Below are 23,992 nucleotides of genomic sequence, written 5' to 3'. Positions count from 1 at the left end.
GCTTATCCTTGATTTCTCATTTCAAGTCACCTCCAGAATCTACCAGCTTTTGTTCACTTTTTAACACCTGCATATAATTGTTAGGGTCTTTGGGGTTTGAGGGCGGGGTTTCTTTTCGCCCTTGGATTTCTCGTTATCTGCAGGAAGGTCAGTCTAGTCTATGCATTTGCCACTTTCTCCCTGACTTCCTCTTTTCCAGCTACGCTGGCTTTCTTGCCATTCCTCAATCTTCCAGCACCTTTCTATCTCAAGACTTTTGTGTTTCTTATTCTCTTTCATTGTTTCATTTTTCTCAATAGCACTTAACTAATTTCAACCCATTGTCAGCTGAAGGCGATGTTGTCCCCTAGGGATATTTGGCAATGTGTGGAGTCATTTTAGTTGTTACAACTGGAAGGGGGTGTCAGCAATACTGACATATAGTAAATAGAGGCCAGGGATGCTACCAAACATCCTACAATACACAAGATAGCCTCCTACAACAAAGAATTTCCAGCATAAAATGTCAGTTGTACATAGTATAAGAAATTCTCTTCTAACCTAATTTTCCCCAGACCTTCATATGAGAACAAAAGGTCATACGAGCAGGATTTTTATCTGCTTTTTAGTTCATTGCTGTGTCTGTAGCATTAGAATGGTTCTGGTCTGTACAGCAGGCACTTGAAGTTTTTTGATTGAATGAATGAATGATCAATGGGTGAATTTGAAAAAAGGTCATACAACAAGCCCAATTTCTACTTCTAGCTACCATCTTTATCTCACCTCTTCATCCTTGCCAAATCCTGTTCATGTCACTTCATCTAGCATTTGCCCTTTCATTGCACAAATTGCTCTTGCCAAAAGTGGCCTGTTTCTAAATGCAAAGGATATTTTTAAATTTTGAAGGAGGGGGAGAAATTTCAAATGTGTAGAGAAGTAAGAATAATATTACAAATCCACGTTGTCAAAATCCAATTGCAGTATTTCTCAAAAGGGCTTCTCTACTTTCAGATTATTTTAAAGCAAATTCCAGACATCCTATAATTTATCTGTTACTATTTCACTTTGTATCTCTAAAAGATAATCCTCATAAAAACATAATAATTCCATCATTGTACCTTAAAATATTTGTTTTTTTATTTATTTTCTATTTTCGGGAGAGAAAAACCTGTTTAGGGTAGAAGGGCAAAGTGGGGAGAGAGAATCCTGAGCAGGCTCCATGCTCTGTGAGGAGCCTGGTGCAAGGCTCGATCCCAGGACCCTGGGATCATGATCTGATCAAAATCAAGAGTCAGACACTTAACTGACTGAGACACCCAGGCACCCCCAAACCTAAAAAATTTTAAAAATTGTTTCTTAATGTCCTCAGACATCCAGTTATATTCAGATTTTCTTGATTGTTTCATAAATCCATTTTTTACAGTTTGTTTAAATCATGCTCCTAATGATGTCCTTATACAGCAAGTGATTGATACTTCTTTTAATCAGTAAATTCTCTCACCCTCTTTCTTACTTTTCTTTGCAATTTGTTGAAGAAAGCACATCATTTATTCTTTAGTCTCATAAAACATTTCTCTGCCCCTCTGTTTCCCATAATTGGTAGTTAGATCTAGAGACTTGATTAGACTCAGGCAAAGTCGAGGTGTCCTCTGGCAGCAGTCATGAAATTTGGGGCCACAGACAGGTTTTTGAGCTCCTTTCTGGGTAATGCTCATTATTACAGTCGTATGTGACCAGGAACACAAGCTTCCCTGGCCTCCAGAGCCAGGTGATCAAGAGGCATCCCCTGTGCAGCAGCAACAAAAATTAAGGCACCAGGCACGTGTAAAGGTTCTTTTCTGGGAGGTACTGGTGTTCTGAAGCATGCAAAGACAGCACCCACAGGTCTCCATTCCTGGGTACAGCTTTCTAGATGTGTGTGTTAAATTAGATACCTGCCCCTCGGGCCAAGGTTTTAGTATAAGCAAGTGCCTTGCCTCCTTTCACTTTAACTCGGTGCAATTGGCTACTTCTGAGTTGAGCCTTGGGGCAGGTGAGTCCAAGCACACAAGCCCTTTAAGAGGCATTTTACAGATTGCTACCATCTTGTGGGTCTTGGAATGTGAGATCTGTCAGGGTTTGTTTTTTTGTTTGTTTAGAGAAAGCACGAGCAGGGGAGAGGGGTGTGGGTGGGGGAGAGAGAATCCTAATGCACATTTGGGCTGCTACCATAATTTGGCTATTGTAAATAATCCTGTGGTAAACAGAAGGGTGCATATATTCTCTCAAATTAGTGTTTTCGAATTCTTTGGGTAAATACCTTGTACAATTACTGGATCACTAGTTGATATTTTTAATTTTTTGAGGAACCTCCATACAGGTCTTCCACAATGGCTACACCAGTTTGCATTCCTACAAACAGTGCAGGAGGGTTCCTTTTTCTCCACATCCTCAACAACACTTGTTGTTTGTTGTGTTTTTGATTTTAGCCATTCTGATAGGTCCAAGGTGATATCTTATGGTTTTGATTTGTATTTCCTTGATGATGAGTGACGTTGAGCATCTTTTCATATGTCTGTTGGCCCTCTGGATGTCTTTAGAGAAATGTGTGTTCATGTCTTCTACCCATTTTTTAATTGGATTATTTATTTTTTGGGTGTTGAGTTGTAGCAGTTCTTTATATATTTTGGATACTAACCTTTATTGGGTATGTCATTTGCAAATATCTTCTCGCATTCCCTTGGTTGTCTTGTAGTTTGTTTCCTTTGCTGTGCAGAAGCTTTTTGTTTTTATTTATTTACTTAATTTTTAATTTGTTAACAGTTGTTTTTGTTTTTGTTTTTTTTAGTTTATTTATTTATATTGAGAGAGTGTATGCCCGCAAAGTGGGGAGGGGCCGAGAGAGAGGGAGAGATCCCAGGCAGTCTCTGCACTGTCAGTGCCAAGCCCAATGCAGGGGTCAAAACTCACAAGCCGTGAGATCATGACCTGAGGTGAAGTCAGATTTCTTGACTGACTGAGCCACGGAGGCACCCCCAGAAGTTTTTTGTTCAGTTAGTTTATTTTTTTTGGGGGGGGGGGGAGAGGGAGAGAGAGAATCCCAAGCAGCAACCCATCAACTTAATACAGACTGATATATGTGGAAGGTATCATATACAATCTAATGGCAACCACAAATTAAAACTACTAACAGATGTGCAAAGAATAAAGAGAAAACAATCCAAGTATGTCACAGAAGTAACCCAGCAAACCATGAAAGAAAGAAAAACTACAAAAACAAGTTAAAAACCCATTCTTTACGCCTCTTCAACCCCCACATTTTATGTATATAGTGTCCTATTTTACATCCTTTTATTTTGTGAATCCCTTGACTGACTTTTTATAGAAATACTTATTTTTACTGGTTCTCTGTTTCCTACTTTTCATACTTAACGGTCTTTTCCTTTCCACTCTTTACAGTTCTCTTTGATATTTCTTGTAGGGTTGGCTTAGTCATCTTGAACTCCTTTAGTTTTTATTTGTCTGAGGAGCTCTTTCTCTGTCCTTCTGTTCCAAATGATAGACTTCCTTGGTAGAATATTCTTGGCTGTAAATTTTTTCCCTTTCAGCACTTTGAATATATCATGCCAGTCCCTTCAAACTGCCAAAAATTCTGCTGGAAAATCCACTAATAGCCTCATGGGTTTTCTTTTGTATATGTGCCTGTCTTCTTTTCTCTTGTTGCTTTTAATTTTTTTTTTCCTTTATCTCTACTTTTTGCCATTTTGATGGTTATGTCTTGGTGTGGACTTCCTTTGGTTGATTTTTGTTGGGGATCTCTGTGTCTCCCGGGTCTAGATATCTGTTTCCTTCCCCAGATTAGGGAAGTTTTTACCTATTATTTCTTCAAATAAATTTCCTACCCTCCTTTCTCACTCTTCTTCTGGGATCCCTGTACTATGTATGTTATTGTGCGTGATGGAATCACTTGAGTTCCCTGAGTCTATTCTCATTTTGCATAATTCTTTTTTTCTCTCATTTGTTCAGCTTGAGTACTTTCCAGTCCTCCATTTTCTACTTAATTTTTTCCTCTACTTCCAGCCTGCCATTTATTCCATCTTCATCTCTGGTTCTATTTTATGTTTTCAGGCTCTTTCTTAAGGGTCTCACTGATGTCCTCAACTCTTTTCTCAAGTCCAGAGAATATCTTTATGATCATTATCAGGCATGTTACTTATACCTGTTTTGCTTAGGTCTCTTGTTGTGGTTTGTTCTTTCATTTGTGACATGTTCTTCTGTCTCATTTTGCCTAATTCTCTGTGTCTGTTTCTCTGTGTTAGGTAAGTCACATATGTCTCTTGATCTTGAAAGTAGTGAACAGGATGTGTACTTTTAACAAGGAGACACTGGTCATCCTCCATAGGGGACTCAAAACTGTCACAGACTGAGCTGGCCAGGGCCACTCCACAAAGTGTGAAGACAGGTGATTAATACCCTCTTTCCCTCTACCTTCATCTTCATTGATCAAGAAATTTAAAGATTTAAAGAAAATCCTTCCTATTCGGTTCAGGCTGCTGTAACAAAGTACCATAGACTGGGTGGCTTATAAACAACAGGAACATATTTCTCACACTTCTGAAAGTTGGGAAGTGTAAGTCTTAGGTTCTGGCTGATTCAGTGTCTGGTGAGGCTCTCCTCTCACTATATCCTCACGTGGCAGAAAAAGCAAGAGAGCTCTCTCGTTTTCAATAAGGCACCAATCTCTTTCATGTGGGCCCCTCCCCTAAGACCTAATCACCTTCCAAAGGGCCTGCTTTCTCAGTGTGGAGGTTCCTCAGAAAATTAAAAATAGACCTACCCTATGACCCAGCAATAGCACTGCTAGGAATTTACCCAAGGGATACAGGAGTGCTGATGCATAGGGGCACTTGTACCCCAATGTTTATAGCAGCACTCTCAACAATAGCCAAATTATGGAAAGAGCCTAAATGTCCATCAACTGATGAATGGATAAAGAAATTGTGGTTTATATACACAATGGAATACTACGTGGCAATGAGAAAAAATGAAATATGGCCTTTTGTAGCAACGTGGATGGAACTGGAGAGTGTGATGCTAAGTGAAATAAGCCATACAGAGAAAGACAGATACCATATGGTTTCACTCTTATGTGGATCCTGAGAAACTTAACAGAAACCCATGGGGGAGGGGAGGGAAAAAAAAAAAAAAAGAGGTTAGAGTGGGAGAGAGCCAAAGCATAAGAGACTCTTAAAAACTGAGAACAAACTGAGGGTTGATGGGGGGTGGGAGGGAGGGCAGGGTGGGTGATGGGTATTGAGGAGGGCACCTTTTGGGATGAGCACTGGGTGTTGTATGGAAACCAATTTGACAGTAAATTTCATATATTAAAAAATTAAAAATAAAAAAAAATTAAAAAAAAAAAAAAAACAAAGGGCCTGCTTTCTAATATCACATTGGAGGTTAAATTTCAAAATACTAATTTTGGGGAGATAGAAGCATTCCATTTGTAACACTCTTCGTCACTGCAAAACAGGAAGTTATCCCACCCATACACCTCAAGTCTTGAGGAAGAGATTTTTCTTTTAAGTTTACATAGATACAGAATGAGGTAGAACAGCATTTTGGACATGGAGTGGGCAAGGTGGTGGAAAGAAAGACAAATCAGCACCAGTGTTGCCCACTGTTTTTCTTTTCCTGGAACTTGGCTGTTAGAGCTGTCCCTAGAATAAACTGTACTGTGCCTTCACAGCCCTAACCTTGGAAGAACACTGTGCCTCAAACTATGTGCTATCTTTATAAAATAAAGAAGTCTTCCAATTAGAAAGATTGAAAGTAAAGACCAGAGTAAAACTATACTAGGCAAATGAAGTACAAAATGGGAGTAACAATATTAATATCAAAATAAACTTTAAGAAAGCAGAAAATACAAACAGTTCACAACATACCAATCCCCACTTACTATTAAAAATGCTTATGTGTATATCGGCAAAACTAAAATGGTAATGTGAGAAAGTAGCAAAGGGACCAAAACAATCCTAAACATTAGGAAATTTAAACACTTGGTTTTAAATGAAAATTGAAAATTACAGGCTGTTTAACAGTGTCAGAACTCTGGAAGGCCAGAGGAATTGTCATTTACTCAAAGAAATATCAAATACTTGTATTATTGCATAAGAAATAGTTTTTTTTTTTTTTTAATGAGTAAACTAGTGATTTTTCAGCTCAGGAAAATAGAACAGACTTAGAGTAAGAAGAAATTAATAAAGATAAAATCAGAAATTTTGTAGAATTAGAATGAAGTAAAAGTGATGAGTAAAAATTTTAAATAACCCTTTCAAAAGATAAATAATTCATCCCAAGGTTAATTAAGACAATAGTAAATAGATTCATATTCCTTTATCAAAAAACCATGTGCTTAGGTGGGTTTGAGAATTCAAACTTTTCATATTTTAGAAAAGTAGTATGGTGTACATACCATATCTTACATGACACCTCCAGTACATCTGAAGCAAAACCCTGTAGTCGAACTTTCTAGCTACATCACATTGAGTTTTTTGAGAGAAAAATGCTAACTACTCAGTGGTTGAGTTAGTGGAGGTTTAAAAAAAAGCATTTGAGGGGCGCCTGGGTGGCTCAGTGGGTTAAGCATCCGACTTCGGCTCAGGTCATCATCTCGCGGTTCGTGAGTTCAAGCCCCGCGTTGGGCTCTGTGCTGATAGCTCAGAGCCTGGAGCCTGTTTCGGATTCTGTGTCTCCCTCTCTCTCTGACCCTCCCCCTGTTCATGCTCTGTCTCTCTCTGTCTCAAAAATAAATAAACGTTAAAAAAAATTTTTTTTTTTGAAATAAAAGCATTTGATAAAATAAAATGCTTATTACAAATAAAGTACTAAGGAAATGAAGTAGAAAAATACTTCTTGGCATGTTGAAAAGTGTCCTCTAAAAATAATAGTAGGGGTAGCTGGCTGGCTCAGACAGTGAAGCGTGCAACTCTTAATCTCAGGATTGTGAGTTTGAGCCCCACGATGGTGTAGAGATTACTTAAAAAGAAAATCTTTATGGGCATCTGGGTGGCTCAGGTCGGTTAAGCATCTGACTCTGGCTCAGGTCATGATCTTAACGGTTCGTGAGTGCTGACAGCTCAGAGCCTGGAGCCTGCTTTCAGAGTCTCTTTACCCTACTCTATGCCCCTCCCCCACTCACAGTCCTCTGTCTCTCAAAAATGAATAAATGTTAAAACAATTAAAAATAAGTAAAATCTTTAAACAATAGTAAAAATAATAGTAAATACTAAAAACAGGTATAAAAACATGGAGCAGCGCTGCTGAAAATGTTTGTTATGGTGGTAAGTATAAAAAGGAGTGCACAATTAGAAATGCTAATAGAGTGACAGCAGTTTTACATTTGTTGACTATAATAATTAGAGAACTTGGGCTTTGTATTTTGTATGTCTGATTTATATTTCTAGCAGTTCATTTTCATTGTATTTACAAAAATTTTACTCCCAGTGGATTAGGGGGAAAAACTCAAAACCAGGTCTTTGCAGATAGTTGTAAAGTTAAGACAAGACCCAACGTGTCCACTACCACTGCCATTACTCTCAATGTGACAGATTTTTACTGAAGGATAGTGTTAAGTCTTAAAGAGATTTTACCATACTTGCAGTCTAATGATTCAGCCTAATGGCAGAAGACACAAGACTTCTGAGTTAGAAACAAAGGATGTTTACTACTCATGGGATAGCAGGCAGCATGAGCTTCATGTTTGTATTGCCCCCCCCACCCCCCATGTCCTTAAATCTTTTGGGGACAATGTGGAGCAGGTCCAGGTAGATCCTGAGGACACAGTTAATTGGTATTACACTTGAGGTACTTGGAGTTTAGGAAACTGTCGGTCTTAAAAAAAAAAAAAAAAAAAAAAAAAAAAAAAAAAAAGGAGCTGCTGGCAAAACTGCAACCCTATCTTTTTTACTATCCTCATTAGGAAATAAATCTGCTCCCTACCCTGGAGTAAGGTCTTACCTCTGCCTTCCAAGGTTATTATTTGCTATTCAAACTTCCTTGAAAAGATGTTTAAACAAGACTTGGAGAGCCACAGATATTCATGGAGAATTGTCTTAACAGAAGACTTGATGAAATATAGAGCCATACCGTGTTTCTGGGTGGGAGGTTGCATTATCATGTCAATCAGTTCCTTGTTAGGAAGGCCATTCTCCTTGAGTAAATTGTATAAATTTAACATTATTTGATGAATTAGATTTAAAAAGTTAATTAGGGGTGCGCCTGGGTGGCTCAGTTGGTTGAGCGTCTGACTTTGGCTCAGGTCATGATCTCGCGGTTCGTGGGTTTGAGCCCCATGTTGGGCTCTGTGCTGACAGCTCAGAGCCTGGAGACTGCTTCAGATTCTCTCCCTCTCTCTCTGCCCTTCCCCTGTTCACATTCTGTCTCCTCTCTCTCAAGAATAAATAAACATTAAAAAAAACATTAAAAAATAAATAAACATTAAGTTAATTAGGAAAAATAATTGCTGAAAAATAGCCAAGGAGAATTTGAAAGTATACCAGCTGATCCTACCACATATTAATGAAGACTTTTAACTATTGTAAGATTACAGTAATTATATTTACATAATACTATTTCTAAATTAAAATATATATAAAATAATGCAGAACAGGTTTTGGACAGGAGAGGCCATCTTATGGAGGCTAGCACAAGAAGAAACTAGATTTGATCAAGAAACAAAAACAAAATAACCTTTTTGGACAGTAAGCAGTAGTAACAAAATTAAAAAAGGAAAAGGACAGTAAAACTTACTTGTAACTTGTATGACAAGGAATTAATAGCACTGAAATGTTAAATTCTTAGAAATTAATGAGAACAATGGATATCCAGATAGAATAATAGGCAAAGGAAATGTAAATTAAAATAGGCTGTTAATAACAAAAAACTGAGCTAATATTGGTACAGGTATAAAACACTTGCTATAATTTCCAGAATTGAAGATGTAGAGAAATAGATTGTCGTGTATATATAGTGCTGGTGCACATATAGAATTGCAGTTTTTCTGTAATGCACCATGGTGCTTTTTAAAATGTTGATGCCTTTTAGATTTAAGAAAAATTATTTTTAAGTAATCCCTACACAACATGGGGCTTGAACCCACAACCCTGAGATCAAGAGTCTACGCTTCACCAACTGAGCCAGCCAGGCACCCCAGGTGTTGATGCCTTTTAACCCAGGAATTTCACTTTTTTTTAATGTTTATTTATATTAGACAGCAAGGGAGGGGCAGAGAGAGACTGATACAGAATCCAAAGCAGGCTCCAGGCTCTGAGCTGTCAGCACAGAGCCCAATGTGGGGCTTGAACTCATGAGCCATGAGATCATGACTTGAGCTGAAGTTGAGGTTTAACTGACTGAGCCACCTAGGCACTCTCCAGGCATTTCACTTAAGTGAATCTTTCCTGAAAGAAGCCAAAGTACAAAGAGTCTGTGCAGTGTTGTTCTATAATTTAAGATTGGCTACAAGCTAAATGTTCATCAACGTGGTATTGCCTAAGTTATGCGTACTACTTCCATCCATTGGAGTAGTAAGTCATTAAAATTCATGTAGATTAATATTTAAAGAAGTAAAAGATATATCTAAAATATTTTACATTTTATATACAATGTATATAAGACAACTGGAAGTCTTTTCTACCCATACTCTTGGTTGTCTCCTCGGTTTCATCTCTCTCTTCAAGTCACTTAGGAGTATGACTTTCCTAGTTCACTTCATTTAAATAGTGGTCTCGCATAGTGTCCCTTTTATTTACTGTGTAATTTTTCTTGGCAGTATTGTATTGTCCTTGACCTATTATGTGTTGTTTAGCTTTGTAAGAATGTCGAATTATAATACAGCTATTTGAATATAGCTCTGTAAATACAGGACAGCTGTCTCTTTTGTTCATTTTTTCCTCAGTACCCAGAACTACACAGAAAGGGTCCTGACAGATGCTTCTTGAATGTGGAATGTATTTATAAAACTACTGAGTGGAAAAAGATTAACTATATACCATAAACGGACTTTTTTGGGAAAAACTGTTATTTGTTTACATATAAAATCTCCAGCTGGAGAATTACGAATAATTTTTACTACCCTTTTTCTGCCTCAAGTGAGAACATAATAGTTTTTTAATCACTGAAAACAAAGATACTAATATTATGGAGACACGAAGGGGTGACGTGTGGACTTCCTTTATGTGAAAGAATTTACTAGTCCCTGTGAGGGTGAAATTACTGACACCACCTTGTCTCTTCCTCTTGCAGGTAGCACCTCCCCCGCCTCCACTTACTGATACACCTGATGCCACGGCAAATGCGGGCGAAAGTTTACCAGCAACCATGGGAGGACCTCTTCCTCCCCATTTGGCTCTTAAGGCAGGTAAGGGACTGGAAAGTGCATGGATGACAGTGGATAAGATACACATGATCCTGCTTAGTTACCATCTCTTTCTCATTTGGATAGAAAGAAATTACTATAGTAAACTCATAATGTTGAGAGAATGCAGGGGCTTCATAAGTTTACAAATACCACCAGTGATTTCTCTTATTAAGCATGGTATAGCCTGATTCCTTAGCTGTTGTTAGCTTTTACAAATTTTTTCTTAAAGTTGTAATTATTTTGAGAGCATGCATCTGAGAGAGTGAGGGCAGGGCAGAGAGAGAGGTAGAGCAAGAATGCCAGTCTGGCCCCACACTCTTCAGTGCAGAGCCCAGTGCGGGGCTCAGAACTCACCATGAGACCGTGAGCTCATGACCTGAACCAAAATCAAGAGTTGGATGCTCAACCGACTGAGCCTCCCAGGAGCTCCAGCTTCTAATTTTTATCTCTGGCTAGATTTTGCACAGGCTAGAACATTTGATTAAAGGGTCTTGTTTATTGCCCTTTCTTTTTTATTTTTATTTTTATTTTCATATTTTATTTTATTTATCTGTTCCAAGTTTAATTTTTGAGAGAGAGAGAGAGCATGAGTGGGCAAGGGGCAGAGAGAGGGAGAGAGAGAATCCCAAGCAGGCTCCACACGACCCTCACAGAGCCTGATGTGGGGCTTGAACTCATGAAGCTGTGAGATCATGACCCGAGCTGAAACCAAGAGTTGGATGCCTAACCCACTGAGCCACCCAGACACCCCTGTTGCCCTTTCTTGTTTCTGACTAATTCCTCCCAGATATATTGTAGACTTGTTTACTTTATGGATCCAAAGTGTTGCTGAATTCTATATATTATTATCAAAGCTTTTATTGGTCTGCCCAGTATAGGAAAGATTTACTAGGATCTTGGTCAAGCTGCTTAAGTCTCAGATCCAACATTTATGAAATGAGAATAACAGTAGTATTTACTTTGTAAGAAGATTGTTGTGAGGAGTAAACTTTTTAAAAAGGATGTCATAATCTTTGTAGAGCTAATAGGCAATATTCACTATCTTTCTCTATTAACTATCTTTCTCTGCTTTCCTACCAAGATTCATCACTTTCTTACACCTTTTCAGCTTCTCCTAATCCCCATCACTAGTGCTAACAGTTTTCTCTTAAGGTCATAGTTAGCAAAGAAGCAGTTTTAACAGATTTAATCAGGTATCAAGTTTAATCAACTTGAAAATGTGTGCTAGATTGTCAGTAACTTATGATCATTGCCAGGAGCCCCCCTCTACATACAAGCCTTGAGATTATCAATTTAGACCTATACTCCAATCATGAAACACTTTTTAAGTAAGTCATGAAGATTTGGGGCCCATTTCCAAATAATTGAAACTTTGGCTTTCTATACAGAATGCCAAGCTCTAAGAATATTCTTTTGTAATGTTTTAGGATCTTCCTACAGTTTGATTCATTAAGAGAACACTAAATTTCTTTCCTTAATAGAAAATAATTCTGGAGTTGGGGCCTCTGGCTATGGTCCTCCTGGGCCCACATGGGATCGAGGAGCCAACTTGAAAGACTATTATTCAAGAAAGGAAGAACAAGAAGTACAAGCGGTAAGGCTGTCATCTTTTGTCACATATCCAGGATTGTGACATAGTGCTTGATTCACTGCAAGGTTCAAGACAGTTCAGTTTAATAATTTGGTGATTCTTTTAAGTTGTCGTTTGAGACTACTTGTTCACACAAGACAATATAAACCCAATCTACCCATTAACTCTGGTCACTAGGATCGCCTGTGAAATAACAGTATTTTTCAGGTGGTAAAGTGTGTCCTCATCTGCTTTACAGGAAATGTAGTTACCTCAGTAAACCTCATTTCACGAGCAATCAGAGTAAAAATGTCTTAATAGGACAGCTTATTTTTCCACTTAATATATTTGAAGTGTTAAAACCAACAAAAAAATTCGTCAGTGTTTCTTGGGAACAGTTTAAATACAGTACGTTTAGCTAATGGCTTGTTTATACAATAGGACCACCAGATGCAGTAAAAACTAATTCTGGTTCAATTTTGACTAGGATTAGAAACTTTAAAAACCATTTTTGCATTGTAAAGGATGGTACAAAGAAGATACTGTTAAAAGTTTTTATACCTTTTTTTTAATGTTTGAGAGAGTGGAGTGGGGAGGGTCAGAGAGAGAATCCCAAGGAGACTCTGCACGGTCAGTGCAGAGCCTGATACAGGCTCAAACCCATGAACCATGAGCTCATGACCTGAGCTGATATCAAGAGTCAGATGCATAACTGAGCCATGCAGGCACCCCTAAATTTCTTTACCTTAAATATGCATAACTAAACTAAAATTAATGGAGCCAAATTTAATTATCATTGATTCAACAGACTTTAGAGTCAGAAGAAGTGGATTTAAATGCTGGGCTTCATGGAAACTGGACATTGGAAAATGCTAAGGCTCGCCTGAACCAGTATTTCCAAAAAGAAAAGATCCAAGGAGAATATAAGTACACCCAAGTGGGTCCTGATCACAACAGGTTTGCTTGTTTCAGTCTTTTCCTTCTATAGTAAGTTAGGTTGTTTTGTATATTCATCGTTCTATTTTTGTACATGTTCTCTGATTCAGTTTGTGGATTAGAAGTGAATTGTGAAAACAAGTTGCGCAAGAAAAATTGTCCTTGATTTGTAATTAGTAGTTTACTAGGATTTTCACTTAGGTGTGTGATTTTTAGAAGTTCTGCAAAAATCTGTGTTGCTAGACTTTTGAGGTTCTCCTTTGTATCTGTGAGAGGCAAAAATCATAGCCGCAAGTGGTGGTTTGTCTGTGTTTGGCTTAACAATTAGCCCAAGGTGGTGAGTTTATTTACTGTCGCTGTGGTATTGTTAAAGGTAGTAGTAAGGATTATTTAATGGATCAAGTTAGACACTCAAGTTTCAAAGTCTCGGGTGAACTGCATGCGTCTAGATCCAAATTTCCCTTTAGCTTTGAAAGTTGCCAGCTCTTGAGTCCTGTTGAAGTGTGTAAAGGCTTATTGTAAAGCTGAAGGATAGCTTCAGTCTTTGTACGTGAGTTAAATTAGCCTACTTTTATCCTGTTAAGTTTATAAAACTGAACATAAAGGGAGGTCATTGTAACAGTTGACAGTATGTTTCTCAGCCTGCTTGCTGTTCTTCCTGAGAGCATTCCAGGGTGTAGTAATTATTACTCCCAGGAAGGCTCATATGGATTAGACTCTTCTGGGGGCACTGTATTTTTATTGGAAGGTAAAGAAGGCTATGGATACCTTCTGGATGATTTAATTTGCTGTCCTTTATGTGAAATAAATTACTCAAAATACATTAAAAGTATTTTCCTTGAAAATCAGAGTGTTCTCCCTTCATTACATCTGGTAATCCTAAAATAATTATTACCAAAATTTTGACACTATGATCAAAATGATGTTCAGAGCATGGTTCCCCCTGCTTCCTACTGTTTGTTCAATCCTGAATTCTCAAAATACTTAATTCTGACATCAGACTTTCTAAAACCCTTGGAGGTTATAAAGGAAGGATCCATTTATTGATTTTTCTTTAATATGTTGTCCTTCTGAACTGATTGAGCTTATTAGTATCACTTGGTGACTTTAAGAACAGATAAACCAAGCTTGTTGTAAAACATGTTTGATACCAGTATGACTCCTGATTCAAAGAATTGAAGAATTCAGGATATGACAATGAGGGAGGCAAAAGACCGTTGGGGGAGCTAGGACAGCATCTCCTTATGTCCTTTATTTAAAGGCATAACAGACAGCAACACCAGAGGTCTGTGTTCATAACACACATGTGCTGCTGCTTAGGCTGAACTAAGCAATCACATGGAAAACTATTGTAAACTGATTTCTGGTGTCGCTGTTCCCCCTAGGTGGAGGAGAATGAGATTGAGTGCTGACTTTAAGCCTGGCTGAGAAACATACTGGCATCGGTGTCATTAATGAAAGGGTGGATGTTGTTCCCCTGAAAGCCAGTGGCCTTTGACCCCTGAAGCCGCTGTGCCTGAAGGTCAGTTCACAAGAGGTATAGGAAGGAGTCTAACATTTATTTTTTTCTTAAGCCTTACCTAACCTTTTATTCAAAGCACAGAGTCAAGGCTAGAATGTACCTGAGCAGTGGAAGGATCAGATAGCATACAGTTTTCAAAGGACAGTTTTTGCTGTATTGAAACCTAAATTCATTCCCTAGAATTTGCTAGTGGTTTTAGCTCTAACTTCCAAAAAAAATATCTTGTTCTCTGATTTAATAAATAAGTGTGATATAAGTTTTTTGTTATCAAGGGCTGCTTCCAACTGCAGGCATATACCAGACCCCTGCCTCAGGAGCCACAGATGCATGCATAGTGTTTGTATGTTCACGTGTATGTGTGCAATGCATGCATATATTTAGTTTATCTTAACAGATTGAAGTCATTAGTGGGTGGCCCATGCAAAGCGATCTTAAAATAATCACAATTATAATTTCAAGAATTTGGGGCCTATTTCTTTGCCCCAGGCTAAATGGAAAATTCCTTTTCATTGAATGTGTTCTAGCTATTCAGACTGCAACCTTTGGAGTAAGTAAACATCATCTAAACCTTAACATTTTCTTTTTTGTGAACAGTTGGCTTGTCAACTTTGATTATGGTTGTCTTGTGCCATGTTGTACATTATTTGAAGTTTACATACACTTGATTTATTCTAGGATTGAACAGAAATAAGTGTTTACAATGGTTTTTTGCTGTGACTTGCCTAAGCAGTTGGAAAGCCTGCCTGATTTGGGAGTCCTGGATTTAGTCATTTCTAACAGTGAAATTCCTAACCTTGTTTGTATATGTTGTTACAGGAGCTTTATTGCAGAAATGACCATTTATATCAAGCAGCTGGGCAGAAGTAAGTATTACTGTTCTTGTGATATTCTGAGTCTTTCATAGTGGAGTAACAGTCTTCAGCCACATATATGTGAAGCTATATTAACTGAAAGAGTATTAATTGAAAGGTAGCATCTGGGGTATTTTCGAAAATTAGTAATTCTATGAATTAGAGGGCTCAGTTTCCCAGTTTGCATGTGAAAAAGAGATCATGTTAGTATATTTCAAAGGGTAAGAAGAGATGGTAGGTAGGCAATTTAGGAGTCTACCAGTGTTACAGAGCTTTAAAACTTTTTTTAATATCTTTCTACATGAGAATGTTTCCCAGTTTGTTCAGGTAAAACTAGCAAAGTGAAATTTAGAAAGTAAGTTAAATGATAGCATTTGAAGCCAAAGGTGGATGTGTAGCATTTCAGAGTCATAGAGTCAAGAAGAGGTGAGAAAGTTACCCAAAATAAACACAAAGAGGTTGGGGTTATTCATAAAGGAAGTAAAAAGACAAAGATCTGATCATGTATTCTCTATTCTAAGACCGTAAGTTTAAAGCAGGCAGTGTTATTATACTTGAAAGGAAGGAGCTAGTCCTGTGTACCTGGTTTTGTCACTAATGTTGCTGGGACTCCATTTACTTATCTGCAAATTGAGAGAACAGCCTAAGATTCTACCCAGCTTGAGAATTCTGGAACTAACATCAATGATTTAAAGTTATAGTATATGAAAGACTTCTCATAAAATCAGATCTTCAAATCATCAAGAGATGATGTTGAATTTTGTTATCCTAGACTTTAAAAATAAGTTAGACTTTGAGTGGATGAGATACTAAGGGAAGAGGATAAAGGCAGTCTAATTTGTGCCATTTTCTTGAAGAATTTGAGTAGCTGCTGGCTTCATTCTGGTGCCAGGAACAGCAATCTGCAGGCCTCCGGCCAAATATAAGTTCACTACCTGTTTTATAAACAAAATTTTATTGGAACATAGCAACACTCGTTTGTTTATGTCAGGGGCTAGCAAGCTTTTGTAAAAGGCCAGATCATAAATATTTTAAGCTTTGCGGGTCACATCTATCACCTGTTGTTATTTTTATAACTCTTCTAAAAACAGATAAGCCATTTTTAGTTCTCGGGCCCATAGTTTGTCATACTCTAGTTTAAGTGTTGTCTGTGGATGCTTTCGTGCTTTCAAGGCAGAGTTGAGTGGCTATGACAGACACGATATGGCCTGCCAAGCCTAAACTATTTATTATCTTATTCTTTATAGACTATCAGCGATTCCTGGAATCAGTGACCACTTTCGACCCATTTTTATTCCTTATTCTGTTTTTCAAAAGTTAAACTATGTTTTCTTTCTCTGTTTTAATGCCAGATGATATACATAGTGACAACTCTGTTGAAATACGTTAACTGCTTTCAATAATGATGATTTGTCTGTGTCTTTGTATCAGCCTGTAATCAAGATAATTGATATGCTGTTAATGGAATTGCTGTTGGTTAGCAGTTAGAATGAAAAAGAATTTACAGCCTACTCTATTTGGGGGGTACTTTTGTACCTAAGCCCCTTAGTTGATGGGGCTTATGATGAGATTTTTCTTTACTCAGATGACTTATCCTATTGTCTTTGGTAATCCTGACCTTAAATTATAGGGATTTTCGCACGCGAACATGGATCAAATAAAAAACTGGCAGCACAGTCCTGTGCCCTGTCACTTGTCAGACAACTCTACCATCTCGGAGTAATTGAAGCTTACTCTGGACTTACAAAGAAGAAAGAAGGAGAGACTGTGAGTCTTTAGACTTAGTAGTACGGAGAGATACTCTTAAGATTCAATTTAGCTTTTGATTTGTATTTGGCTAAAGAAGTTTAATTCCTAGTTTTAGGAATCTTACCTCAAGAAATGGAAATGGCCCTTCTAATCCTCTGTCTGGCGTGATGCTGTGTTCAGAGTGGGCAATGAGTAAATAATCATTAAAGTCATTTTTTCATGACAGGGAATTGACCTATTGCTGGTTTTAGGAATATTGTATACCTAGTTAACTATATGCTCTTAACCCTGCTATAGTAGTTTTGAGTAGTGCTCATATGTGACAATTTTTATTCATATGTATATTACATAATTTTCATGGCTTTCCTTTTTTGGTAGGTGGAGCCTTACAAAGTTAACCTCTCACCAGATTTAGAGCATCAGCTGCAAAACGTCATTCAGGAGCTAAATCTTGAGATCGTGCCCCCAGTAAGCATACAGTTATTTAATACACTTTTGTATTGAACATTTCTAGTCAGACAACTAACTGGTATTGCCTTTTTTGTTTTTCTTGTTTTTTAATAGCCTGAGGATCCTTTTCTGCCTGTTGTACTTAACCTTGGCAAATTGGCTCACTTTGAGCCATCTCAGCGACAAAACCAAATTGGTGTGGTTCCTTGGTCACCTCCACAATCCAACTGGAATCCTTGGACTAGTAGCAACATTGATGAGGGGCCCCTGGCTTATGTGAGTGCAGCATTGTTTTTGAGCTCAGACTCTTATCTAAGCTTTTAAATACATTTCATTAAGATATCCAGATTATAAAAACTTTTCAATTTAAATATACGTTATGTACTTTTATTTGATTTGCCTTCCCATTTTACAGGCTACTCCAGAACAAATTAGCATGGACCTCAAGAATGAGTTAATGTACCAGCTGGAACAGGATCATGATTTGCAAGCAGTAAGTCATTGAAGTTTTTAGACATATGGTACCCAGAGCTTCAGAACTTTATAGGTAGGGTAAAAAAAAAAACAAAACAAAAAACAGTGGATGATACATTTTGCCCTTCTAGGAATATAGATCAAAGGTATTTATGAAACCAGTAATTGTAGTTACCTCTGAGGATAATGTTTTGAGTTAAGGGCCTGGGGTTGTTTTTTGTTGTTTTTTTTTAAATGTTTGTTTATTTTTGAGAGAGAGACCACGTGTGAGCAGGGGAGGGTCAAGAGAGAGGGGGAGACACAGAAAACCGAAGCGGGCTCCAGGCTCTGAGCTGTCAGCACAGAGCCTGAGAAGCAAGATCATGCATGACAGCCAAAGTCTGACATTTAACTGACTGAGCCACCCAGGCGCCCCAAGAGCCTGGGATTCTTTTTTTTTTTTAATTTTTTTTTTTCAACGTTTTTTATTTATTTTTGGGACAGAGAGAGACAGAGCATGAACGGGGGAGGGGCAGAGAGAGAGGGAGACACAGAATCGGAAACAGGCTCCAGGCTCCGAGCCATCAGCCCAGAGCCTGACGCGGGGCTGGAACTCACGGACCGCGAGATCGTGACCTGGGTGACCTGGCTGAAGTAGGACGCTTAACGGACTGCGCCACCCAGGCGCCCCAAGCCTGGGATTCTTATGTAAATGAAGACATTAGGCTAATACCACCCCCCCCCCTTTTTTTTTTTGGCATTTTTAACTATTTCCTGAGTAAAAACAACACGTTACAAGAAAGGGAATGTGTATTGAATGTTCAGGGAGAAAGGAGGAAAATAAGGGTGTGGACAAGGCCACAGATAGATTCTTCAGAAACTTAGTGAAAAGAGATAGTTCTGTTAATGATATAAATATGTATATTGTTTTATGGAAAAAAATGTGTTTTTTTAAATTTATTTTGTTTAGAGAGAGTGCACAAGTGGGGAAGAGGGGACAAGGGAGAAAGAGAGAAACTTAAACAGGCTCTGCTCAGCTTGGCGCCTGAAGTGGAGCTCAATACCATGACCTGAGGCCAGAATCAAGAGTCGGACACTCAACTGACTGAGCACCCAGGCGCGCCCCCCCCCAAAATGTATTTTGAGTATGGAGCTAGTGGAAAGGAGTGTTTTTATAGAGATGGGAAATTTTTTTAGGATTAAGACAGTTGCTTTTAATGTATATGTTGGTAGAAATTTGATATGTAACTTTTATAAAACAGATCTTACAGGAGAGAGAGTTGCTGCCTGTGAAGAAATTTGAAAGTGAAATCCTGGAAGCAATTAGTCAAAATTCAGTTATCATTATCCGAGGCGCTACTGGATGTGGTAAAACTACACAGGTTCCACAGTTTATTCTAGATGACTTCATCCAGAATGACCGAGCAGCAGAGTGTAATATTGTAGTAACTCAGGTAAGTAGTAAGCCAACTTAGAAGGTATGTGTCTGGTGTTGATCAAGTTTGAGAGTAGGAAAAACGTAGCGGCCAGGCTATTTCTAATTCTTTGATTAACTCCCCTTTGTAGCCACATAAGGTACTGAAATTGGTAGAACATTAGACCCTTTAAAAATTAAAAAAAAAAAAAAATAGGCATTTAAGTCTTGTTCTAATTTCTTACACTGATGGGCTGAACTGAGCCATGTGAGTGATTCTTTTTGTCCTGGCTAGGGGGAATCTTTTGGCCTAGAATCAGACAGGACTGAGAGTACTTTCTCCTTAAGTTCACGTGCAAATCTTGGTCCTCTCCATCTTATCACCTTAATACTGAGAGCAAGAGTAGGCAAGCTAACAGAACAGGTAATGGTTGACTCTAATGGAATGGTTACTCTCTGCCAGGTTCTGTTTTAAACAGTTGGTATTTTTTTTAACTCCTTTAAAGTTTATTATGACTGTAAGATGTACCTATTATTTTGTTTAATATTTCTCCTTCAGTAAATTAAGGTACAAAAAGATACTAAATAAATTGCTCAAGTTATTAACACAGGATATGGTGGAATTAGGATTCAAAACCAACCGACTTGCCTCCAGCATTCTTCCCTTTAACTACGACATTGTATTACCTTATTAGCAATAGGGAAGAGCTGATTAGCTCTTCCAAATCTTCTCAGGTTAAAGCAGTTCTCATCAGCTCTAACCCAGTACTTCTGGCACTTAGAAGGAGAGCATTACAATAAACTAGATACCACCTCTCAGGCTGGCTTAGACCTTGACTTAGGGATTCATAACCTGGGACACACAGTTGATATTTGGGAAGGAGTTGTGAAACATGTTTGTGCCTGTGCGTTTATGTGTGTATGTACAAATCATATTTTTAAAAAATTTCTGAAATTGAGGTATATCTTTTAATTGGTTTCTGTGTTTGATATGGCAGTTGGGTTTTTTTAGCCTAAAAAATCACTGAAGGAATGAATGTTGCATTAAAAATCAATGCTGTCTTAGGCTTAAGAGATATGGTAGGTCTGCATTTTTTCTAGGAAAGGATCCTTAGCTTTCTTCTTTTTCTCAAAATGTTCTTTGATTACCCCTCCCACTCCCAACACTGGCTGTGAATTCTTTGCCTTACAGTGAAAGTTCTAACCCCAAGTACTGTGATCAATAAAATATCCTTGCTCTTAATGTTTACCTATCTTGTAGGAGGTGTATTGTTAGGAGTCTTAAGCTATCCTCTGCCCACCCTCCTTACTACCACTCTCCACTTTTAATCTCAAAAATAGTCATCTAGGAAGAAATGCAGAATTCAGCAGATGAGCTGAAAACCTGTGTTCTCACTCAGAAAGTGGTTTACGTCATGAGTAGAATAAAACCGCTTCTTAAGTAAGAAGGTGTGTTCACACTAGCCATCCAATAAATGTCAAAGCCAAGTTGATCCAGCCAAAAATGGCTTTATGTGTTCTAGACAAATTGGCTTTTGTGTTACAGTCTTCATCTTCGTATAACTTGCTTACTAGCGTGTGTCCCTTCCCAAATAATTTGGACATTTCCAATGGCTTGATCTATAAAATGCACAGGTTTCCATAGATAGACTATAACAAATGTAAGCAGTGAGCTACAGGATGGAAGGGTATGTCAAATGTTTTACTTCTTTGCATATGAAAACAGCTTTCATTTCTCAATTAGTCCTCTTGTTTTCCTTGATAAAGTGATAGAATCATGAAGTTGAAAGATACTTCAGAGAATTATTTCATCTTTGGATGGAATGTTCATAACAGGTGGTCACTTAACTTATGCTTTAAATTTTACATCAGTTGGAAATGTAGCTTGTGTTCTAATTTTGAACAAGTGACTCTGAACTGTTACATTGAATCTTTTTGTCCTAGTGCTTGTCCCAAAATCAGTCTCTGATGCCTTTTTCCTGTAATAAGTCTTTTTTTTTAACGTTTATTTATTTTTGAGATAGAGACAGAGCATGAATGGGGGAGGGTCAGAGAGAGAGGGAGACATAGAATCTGAAACAGGCTCCAGGCTCTGAGCGGTCAGCACAGAGCTGACGCAGGGCTCGAACTCACGGACCGCGAGATCATGACCTGAGCCGAAGTCGGACGCCTAACCGAGTAAGCCACCCAGGCGCCCCTGTAATAAGTCTTTAAAAGCTTAAAAATTTGTATGATGTCCTAATATGTTTCCTTTGTTTTAATAAACTTTTATGCACTTTATCATATTCTTAGGAAAAATTCCATCAAATCATTTATGAATAAAATCTTTCTTTCTTCAATATGCATTTTAAATGGATTTTTTTGTTTTAAAGTGAAGACTGTTGAGGAAACTGGAAGCTGAGAGGTCAGAGAAGGATACAAAAATTAAGGGAAGAAGATTACAGGGTCATTTGTCTTTCTGCTGTTTTGATGAATAGTCCTCTTGATACTGGTGATTTCTGTGCATATTCAAGAAAATGTGGCCCATAGTGCTTCTGAAGATGGTTGTTTTAGCACCTCTTAATGTTAATTTGTAACCTTTTTCATTCATGGCTTTCTTGAGTCTTTTAAGACAGTTGTGTTTGGGGGCCATAGAGTTAAGAACTACAATAGGTACTGATTTAAGGAATATGCCATCTCCTGTCTGTAGTCATTTTAGAAGGCTGGAAACTACAAAGATGATAGACCTGAAAGTGGCACCAGGGAGATAAAAATCAACCCTCAAGTATCCAGTAACCTATGAATATACCTCCAAAGAGTCAAATATCCTAATAGATTTGAAGTTCTTCTAAAGTCACCTAGTTAGTAGAAATGTTGAGAACTTCAGAAGAGACAAAAATAGAGCAAGGAGATAATAGCAGTGTCCGGAATTTACCTGTTTGTAGAATGCAGCAAACTTCTTGAAAGGTCCCAGAAAACATTGTATTTTGTGCTTACTAGTGGAATATCATTTTCACATTTCCTGATATAAGTATATAGCAGAACTCTTCTCTTGGATAAATACAGAGCTCAGTTCTTCATGTGATGCTTGTTCACAGTCAGTGAGGTGCAGAGTATAGGTCAGTAGTGGTCAGTAAAAACTAGCATAGGTCAGCAAATCAAGGCACATAAAGCAGAGTATAAGCTCAGGAAAATTCAACACCATGTGTTCAAGAAGGCATCTTTTAATACCTATGTGGACAGGATAAATATGAACTAGGTAATTGCATACTTACCTATATTGGTTATTAGCCCCATTACCTAAGAGACTCTTAAATTAAGGATAGAAAAATCATAAATCATTTTTTGTATTCAAAGGATATTGATAATTTTAGTGAAGTCATTGAATTTTTGTTACGGATTTTTTTCTTTTTAAGATTGTTATTCTCTGATTTCTTAAATAGTACTGTCATAACCTGGGATAACATACTGATACTTAAACATGAAACTCAGAAAAAGTTTTCCCAAGCAAGGAACTTGTACTTTATAACCCTGCCATCAAGAATTTTTTGACAAAATCAAATTCAAGTCAACTTCGAAGCATTCAGTCTTTATAAATCTGCATGTACCTCCATACCTATACCTCCAGGATATCATAATAGCCATAGTATCCACCATGTAAATATTGTGTGCCTACAAGAATATGGAATACTTCAGAAGATTTTGTTTTCAGAAAAATTAAGGTCCAACGCTTAAAACATTAGCCTATGGCATTCCCCCTGGGTTTAGTATATTTATTGCTGGAAATAGTAATATACACTCCAGTTTTCCTCACCATGTAAGCCACGAACAGGCGTGATTTCATTCAGTTTTCTATCTCTAGCACTGTCTATGGCTCCTGATACAAATATTCAAAGACTACTTTATGAGTTAATAAAATGATCAAATGAAAGATGGTCATAGTACATATGGCAAAGAAGGAGCGTATTTACCTTCTAAAAGCTATACAGCTCAGTTAAATAATTTTTTAAACATGTGCCCTTGCTTTGGTACGAAGTTACAGGAACCATCTCCCACTGTGTGCCTACCCCCTTCCTTGCTGGAAAATTACTCTGAATATCATTAAGCATTTAGCCCAGTGGTGGAGAAATTTTATTTTCTATAAAAACCTGAGGATTCCTTTATATACAGAATGAAAAACGGCATTTTTAAGAGTCTTGCCACAGAATTAAATGGTAATTGTTTTTGTTATGATTTATCGTAATAAATTTTGGAGTTTGCTGAAAAGCTCATTACTATTAATTGTTTGTGTTGATTGTTGAGCTGGCAGTGATCTGGCAGTGGGACAGATTTACTACACTAACTTAGTCACCCTAATAAGTATAACTGTAGTTTTTTTTAGCTTTTGAATGACTTTCTTTTTTTCTTGTCTCAGCCCAGGAGAATAAGTGCAGTCTCCGTGGCTGAGCGAGTTGCATATGAGAGAGGAGAGGAGCCTGGGAAAAGCTGTGGCTACAGTGTTCGATTTGAGTCCGTCCTTCCCCGCCCTCATGCCAGCATAATGTTTTGTACTGTCGGTCAGTAATGGGTTTTATTTTGGCCTTTCACTGGGGGTTTATATTGTGTCGTTTATGGAGAAAACTTGGTACGGTGCAGAGTGGCTAGAAATGAGAACTCAGGAGCCAGTCTTAGAATTCCAGTTTAAATAGAA

General features: G+C 37.8%; 1 protein-coding gene across 2 annotated transcripts in view; it reads left to right on the top strand.

Annotated features, from left to right (window-relative positions):
* Positions 1-23,992, top strand: part of DHX9 (DExH-box helicase 9) — a 48,491-nt gene that overhangs the window by 6,969 nt on the left and 17,530 nt on the right. The window contains exons 4-13 of one of the 2 annotated variants that reach the window (XM_058702290.1): positions 10,264-10,378; positions 11,860-11,972; positions 12,757-12,905; positions 15,223-15,269; positions 16,888-17,024; positions 17,385-17,474; positions 17,571-17,732; positions 17,872-17,949; positions 19,172-19,363; positions 23,717-23,858. In XM_058702290.1, the coding sequence (XP_058558273.1) occupies positions 10,264-10,378; positions 11,860-11,972; positions 12,757-12,905; positions 15,223-15,269; positions 16,888-17,024; positions 17,385-17,474; positions 17,571-17,732; positions 17,872-17,949; positions 19,172-19,363; positions 23,717-23,858 (1,225 nt within the window). Of the gene's footprint in view, positions 1-10,263; positions 10,379-11,859; positions 11,973-12,756; positions 12,906-14,271; positions 14,407-15,222; positions 15,270-16,887; positions 17,025-17,384; positions 17,475-17,570; positions 17,733-17,871; positions 17,950-19,171; positions 19,364-23,716; positions 23,859-23,992 lie in introns of those variants that run through there. The other variant, XM_058702291.1, reaches the window with a different exon arrangement.

Source organism: Neofelis nebulosa, chromosome 15 (genome assembly GCF_028018385.1).
Source record: "Neofelis nebulosa isolate mNeoNeb1 chromosome 15, mNeoNeb1.pri, whole genome shotgun sequence".
Lineage (NCBI taxonomy): Eukaryota > Metazoa > Chordata > Mammalia > Carnivora > Felidae > Neofelis > Neofelis nebulosa.
The sequence above is the reverse complement of the archived record's forward strand: the minus strand, read 5'-3'. Positions and strand labels throughout refer to the sequence as shown.